Source organism: Engraulis encrasicolus, chromosome 5, assembly GCF_034702125.1.
Source record: "Engraulis encrasicolus isolate BLACKSEA-1 chromosome 5, IST_EnEncr_1.0, whole genome shotgun sequence".
Classification (NCBI taxonomy): domain Eukaryota; kingdom Metazoa; phylum Chordata; class Actinopteri; order Clupeiformes; family Engraulidae; genus Engraulis; species Engraulis encrasicolus.
In genome coordinates, this window is record NC_085861.1 from 38,187,917 (window position 1) to 38,188,473 (window position 557).

General features: G+C 57.3%; 1 protein-coding gene across 1 annotated transcript in view; it reads left to right on the plus strand.

Annotated features, from left to right (window-relative positions):
- Positions 1-239: 239 nt before the first annotated feature.
- drd2l (dopamine receptor D2 like) overlaps positions 240-557 on the plus strand; it is a 29,555-nt gene continuing 29,237 nt past the window's right edge. Inside the window, exon 1 of the mRNA XM_063199258.1 lies at positions 240-502. Coding sequence (XP_063055328.1) covers positions 479-502 — 24 coding nt within the window. The 5' untranslated portion in view covers positions 240-478. The remainder of the gene's footprint in view (positions 503-557) is intronic.

Consider the following 557-nt stretch of genomic DNA (forward strand, 5'->3'; position numbering starts at 1 on the left):
TTTTCTTTTATTTCTCTTCCTCATTAACCCCCTTTAATCTATCATCTTCTTCTTCTCCTCCATGCGTCATCAGTCAGTCATCATGCCTTTCTACAATCTCACCGAGGACACACTCCCCTCCTCCTCCTTTTCTCCACCTCCATCCCTCTCTCCATCACCCCCATCTCCCTCTTTTCCCTCCCCCTATCCCTATCCCACCCCCTTCCTCTCCCAGAGCTCCTCCTCCCCCTCCTCCTCCTCCTCCATCCTCTCCTCCCTCTCCTCCTCCTCCACTGCCGCCAACTGCACGGTGCCCCTGTCCCCGTCCTCTCCTCCGTATAACTTCTACGCAGTGCTGCTGGTGCTGCTCATCTTCTGCGTGGTGTTTGGCAACGTGCTGGTGTGCGTGGCCGTGTCCAGGGAGAGGGCCCTGCAGACCACCACCAACTACCTCATCGTCTCCCTGGCCGTGTCCGACCTGCTGCTGGCCACGCTCGTCATGCCCTGGGGGGTCTACCTGGAGGTACTGTAGCCTATGTGTCGGATCCAGGGGTGAAAGTAGTTTTCGTTTCTTACCG